A 6,000-nucleotide genomic window follows, 5' to 3' on the forward strand; every position below is an offset into this window, starting at 1 on the left:
TTGCATGAGAGCACCAACGTAATTATTAGGACTACACCCCAAGTCACTTCATAGCCAATGCTCTAGTGACTTATGCATTCAAAATTCATTTAAAAATTCAAAGAGTATTTTTTCCATACCTCCGACATACCAGGCATTGTTCTAGCCCTAGAGACATAGCCGTAAACAAGACAAGCAAGCCTTTGTCCTTATGGAGCTTAAATGCTCAAGCTATGCCGTCCAATATGGTAGCCACTAGCCATATGTGGCTTTTTAAATTTAAGTAAATTAAACTTCAATTAAATTACAAAGTCAGCTCTTCAGTCTCATTAGATACATTTCAAGTGCTCAGTTGCCATATGTGGCTAGTGTATTAGACAGCGTGGAATTTTATAAAACATTTCCATCGTTGCAGAAAGTTCTATGGACAGCGCTGTTCTAGCGGAACAGGCAAACACATATCCGTGAAGAAATATAAAGCAGGGCAAAGGGATAGTAGAAAGTGATGGAAGGTCCTGTTTCAGCTTGAGGGTAAGGAAAGGCATCTCGAAAGATAAGACATTTGAGCTGAGACCTAAGGAGAGTGAGGAGGAATCATGTGACCATTTGGGAGAAGGACTACTGAGAAAGAGGAAAAGCCTTGTGTCTTTATGGAACTGCAGAATGGCCAATGTGGACAGCACAGAGTGAACACAGAAGAGGCAGTAATGAAGTAGTAAGGTCGCAGCAGTGGTTAGAGCACAGAGGGCCTGGTCAGAGTGATGGAACGTGATGAAGGAAGTGACGTGGTCTGGTTTACGTGTTTGGAGGATAGCTCTGGCTGTTGGGTGGAGAACAACTGTAGGGTTGCTAAGAATAGAAGCAGGGAGACCAGTTCAGAAGCTGGATGGGTCCGGGTGAGAGATGGCAGTAAGAAGTAGTCAAATCCCATGAGCCTTATACTTTTGTAAGGGGTAAAGGTAAGAGAGTCGTCTGGGAAGAAGAAACACATCCTGGTGCCAGTTCTGTCATTAGACAGAACCATTTCCTGAGCTTTGCCAGATTGCACTGCCCGCATTAGCAAGTGTCTTGTTTGTGTAAGCAGAGGTATTTGTGTTCCATGAGATAGGGTTTGAGCACCAGATACCTATGCCTACAGAAGGGCATATCAGTTCAACATAATGGGAAGACTGAGACACCATGACCCGAAAGTCAGTGCAGCATTAAAATATGCACAGACTGCTAGATAAATGAAAATCACAGAGATAAGACCGCCCATCAACAATGCAAGGGTGGGGGCACCTGGCTGGCTCAGTGAGTAGAGCATGTAACTCTTGATCTCGGGGTTATAAGTTCGAGCCCCACGATGGGCGTAGAGATCACTTTAAAAAAAAAATGCAGAGGTGCTCTGCAGAGGTCAGATTCTAGGATATCAAAGCCTCTTATAGCCATTATTGTTTATTATACACCAAACTCTAGGGGAAAAAAGTCCCAATCCCCAGAGGCTTTTCTCAAGCAATATTTAAGACAATAAAACTTCAGGACAACGTGTGAATTTGAGTAGAATATTGGAATTAGTTGCAATGGGATTTGACACGTCTGTCATATGTCTATGGGTTTGGTCTGTTATACATTTGTCTAACGTGATACAGTATCCAAAGGCCATTTCTGTATGTTATCTCACGGTCTTCACAACAAACATGGGGTGTGGGCAGGGGAGACCATGATTATTCACAATTCTACAGCTAAGGAAACTAAAGTTTGAAGAGGTTAAGAGATCTGCCAGGAATCAAAGGACTAAACAATTCAGCTCTTCTATTTCTATTCTAAAACACTTCTACCGATCGAACAATAAAGCTCTTACAGTATAGTAAGACCTACTTTATAAAAATGATCATTAGCTAATAAAACAGGTTTTATATATAGGAGACTATTAAAATGTCATCAGTATGTTGCGGTGGGTTCTGTCTTTTTTTCCTAGATATCTATTCGTTTTTGGAGGATCGTAGAACCATCACACACATCCTCTATAGCAGTAGCAGAACAAAAATGATCCAGGGCCAATGGTCTAGAACCAGATATTCAATTAAACGACAGCATTGCTTTTAAGTCAATGCAAAGATCTGAATGAATCTTTATTTTTCCTAAGGACAAGTGACTTTTTGAGGAAAATTAAGTTGCATGAGACTGCACAGTCTAGGCTACCAAGATACACGAGAAGTGTCTTTTACTGATATCATTGCTCAGGCTTATTATCATCTATGAAATAACATCCACATCAAATAATGTTCATTTGGGATCAGCTTTTCTCTTCTCTGCCAACATCTGAATCATCTGCCCAACATCCATATTTCAATTTGGTCCACAAATCACAAATCCCTTATTGGAAAAAGAGAGGTTTCCATGGTGAAATGCTAATGACTTTTTCAATTCTTAGTAATCCTTTCATATATATATTTTTTTTTTTTAAAACAAAACCTATTGCACACACTTGGAATACAAAGAAGTATATCTTATTTATGGAAGGAGTTAAAAAGCAAAGGTTATGTCAAAGGAAATTTTGATAATAAATTGTAGTTTTCTCTGCAGCACCTCAGAAGGAGTTATTTAAAATAAAGCCACGGTACTTGGTTTACTGACAAAAAAGACGGAAAGGGCGTAACTGATAAACATGCAGAGCCCTTACACTGACAGAGCTGTGATGCTTCATTGGACCCACTTCAAAGCTCAGAGCTTCATATGCTATGTTCTTAATGATACAAACATTTAACACCTGAAAAACTGTCCACATTTTACATTTGACCTTGCAAACACCACACCGAGGAGAGAAAAGCCTTCTTGTCTTGATGACTTTTGTCAAGTACTCAGAAAATGCAACCTCCTTCATCCTAACCTCTCAGTCCCGAAATAAAAACATCCTGGGGGGCGCCTGGGTAGCGCAGTAGTTAAGCGTCTGCCTTCGGCTCAGGGCGTGATCCCGGCGTTCCGGGATCGAGTCCCACATCGGGCTCCTCCACTGGGAGCCTGTTTCTTCCCCTCCCACTCCCTCTCTCGCTGGCTGTCTCTCTGTCACATAAATAAATAAATAAAATCTTTAAAAAAAAAAAAACATCCTGGAAGAAGTTAAATGCTCCTCTCTCATTTTGGTCCAAATTTCTAGACACTGAAACAACTTCCAAAGACAGAAACGACCTGGATGCAGGCAACATTCTCATGTCTGTTCATTCACGTGATTAATCTGGAACCCACTCCCCTCTCTCTTCGGGTCTGTGTCTTTGCAAAAAAATCAAATACAAAAGAAACACCTGGATCGTTTAAAAGAATGTGCCTTTAAAGGGTATTCCTACCACTTACTTTCAAAGATTTAAAGGTGACAAAAACCAGCTACTCCTCAACCCACAGGCGTGGTGACGAGAAGCGGAAGTCAGGAGTAAGAAACCAGAGTGACAAGATAAATGAACTAGATCAACAACTGGGTTAGAGGAAGATATATGCCTCTTACATAAAATAAGATTGATGTTATTTAACCTAGAATTAGTAAGCCAGAAATAACCTCAGAGATGGAACATGTTTTCCAAACCCCTCCTTTACAGCTGGCAAAACAATAGAGTCCCAGAGACATAAACAGCTTGTTCATAATTTATATGAGCACCAAGTCACTCTACTAATTAAGTATTAAAATTCACACAAATATTGTAAACTCAACTCACTATTTTGCTCCCCTCAAGTGCCAAGGCTCACACATTTAAATAAATAAGGATTCTAATGTGACTATAAGGCATGTTTTGGGGTCTGTGCTTCTAATTCAGTAGAAATTAATGAGGATTAAGGATGAAGAAACATATAGCCAGCTGTCCTGATCCGTGTGATGCATAACTTCAGGGGCATGCTCCCTAAACTATTAACTTATTCCTAAGAAGGAGGGTACAGTGAATTAGATTAATGATGACAGAGATGTACCTCACCTGTAATTCTTTTAAAAATAAATCAAAACAAAACAAGGATTCCTACGCCTAAATTTAACAGTGAACACAACTATACAATTCGGAGATGCATATCCATAAACGAAGTGCTTGTCAGGTTACACAGAACAAAAAAAGAGAATGATCAAATATTCTATTACTTCAACCATATAATCATTCTGCTAATTCTTTTGAATCGCTATGTAATTTAAGTAGCAGTCAGACTCTTTGCTGAAAAGACATGAAAATTACAATTCCCGAGCTAAAATTAAGCTTAACTGTAAAGCAAGTAATGGAGCTTAAAGGTACATATGTTTACCAATTATCGTTCCATAGCAACAAGCAACAGAAGTACATAAAATTAAAATGGTGAAAAAGGATCACTAGGAATGGAATGTGACCAATAAAAAAGTGTTTAAACGGAACAAGAGTTGAGGGAAGGAGAGAAGTAAACGAACACTAGTGAACACCCTGCACTGTGTTCTGGGTGAATCAGCTCAGGTATCCCAACAACCCAGGCAGCTAGTGTTATTATTCTCACTTTACAGGGAAGAAACAGAAAGGTTCGGTAACTTGCCTAGGGCCACACAGCTAGTTTAGTAGCAGAGCTGTTGATTTGAATCTAGATCTGTTTGACTCCTAAATCCTCCATCTTTTCAGGTTATCCCTTGAAGCATAGATGGATTCATAATCGATTTCTTTAAAAAACACTTTAGAAGGATTTTGATCATAAAGACCAAAACCCAACTTGTTTTTTCTCTTTGCTCATGTCAGGAAAGTCTATAGAATTAAGTTTATAAAAGTGAAACAGAATTCAAATCAGCTCCACATTTATAACAGAACCTTACACATGGGTCGCAAGCCTTAGCTTCTTTCCAAGTGTTTTCATACATTTTGACTCACTTCATCATCACAACATTCGTGTGAGGGGAAGCTAATGCTGCTATCATTCTGCAGATGGGGGTCACCCATGTGAGATGCTGGACACCACAAGCACAGTTATGGATGGAGCTGAAATGAGGATCTGTATAGCCTGACTCTGTCTGTTCCTCTTCCCATCACACCCTTCTGCCTTCATATGCAAAAGATAAGAATTTCTATACCTGAGACAACACTCTCTCCACCTTTTTTTTTTTAAGTGACAAAAAATACCATAATTTCTATGTAGGTAATATAGACTGTGTCTTGATATGTTTTCTTTCCGTTCTATAAGATCAAATTATGCAAATAAAATAATTCCAAGGTATCATCATCATTCATTTCTTTGATTCTCACCATAAAAATCATGCTGAAATGACCATTTAAATCATAGCACCTGTACACAGCAAGTAATTCCATTATAATCTTGAAAATCTACAGCCTAAAACAGCAAAAGCAATTTCCATTCGTATAATACATTAAAAGAATCTAGTATTAGGTAAGATTGAACTTACATATAGCCATTGGTAGAAAAGATGTGCTAAGATATTCAATAATATCCTTGTGCAGAAATGGAGGAAAGGTAGCTAACGTTGATATCATCGTGTAGGGCAAAGTACTCAGAATATCATCATTGAGAAAGGGTAGCAAACATGTAGTTGTATAAAATATCGACTGTCCAAGATCTACAAAACAAAAATGAGTAATCAGTCACTGAATATTTTGCCACTTAACGAAATATGCTAATTCTACATTTTGAGTTCTTAGGAACTGGCTTAAATTATAACCAATTACTGCTCCCTTCCTATTAGGAGCTCTGAAACATAATGTTTAGTAAAGTACATACACAGGGTTGGTTCAATAAATGGCTGGTGAATGATGGCATTAAGAAAGATAAATATCTATGCCATGAGCTTTTCCTCAACCCTTTATCAATCTTATGCATGTAATTCCTGGGTTTTAGAAGCTAAAAGCACTTTCCATGTGATCATGAATCCTGAAATATCCTCTAGCATTCTTGCTTCCATTACATTTTATACAAGAAAAATGTGGCATGAAGCCATTAAATTATTTTCCCACTGGAAGTTTTAGACAAGTCGAGGGCAAGACTGAAAATGAAACCAGACTATCTCTGCTCCATCAACCAAAGCACAATCTTCCT

At 38.6% G+C, this 6,000-nt stretch overlaps 1 protein-coding gene across 2 annotated transcripts in view; it reads right to left on the reverse strand.

Annotated features, from left to right (window-relative positions):
• UNC79 (unc-79 homolog, NALCN channel complex subunit) overlaps positions 1-5,456 on the reverse strand; it is a 185,738-nt gene extending 180,282 nt beyond the window's left edge. Inside the window, exon 1 of one of the 2 annotated variants that reach the window (XM_040641500.1) lies at positions 5,354-5,456. In XM_040641500.1, coding sequence (XP_040497434.1) covers positions 5,354-5,441 — 88 coding nt within the window. In that variant the 5' untranslated portion in view covers positions 5,442-5,456. The remainder of the gene's footprint in view (positions 1-5,353) is intronic. The other variant, XM_040641499.1, reaches the window with a different exon arrangement.
• Between the last annotated feature and the right edge of the window lie 544 nt (positions 5,457-6,000).

This window comes from Ursus maritimus, unplaced genomic scaffold (genome assembly GCF_017311325.1).
Source record: "Ursus maritimus isolate PB19 unplaced genomic scaffold, ASM1731132v1 scaffold_25, whole genome shotgun sequence".
In the NCBI taxonomy this organism is placed as follows: domain Eukaryota; kingdom Metazoa; phylum Chordata; class Mammalia; order Carnivora; family Ursidae; genus Ursus; species Ursus maritimus.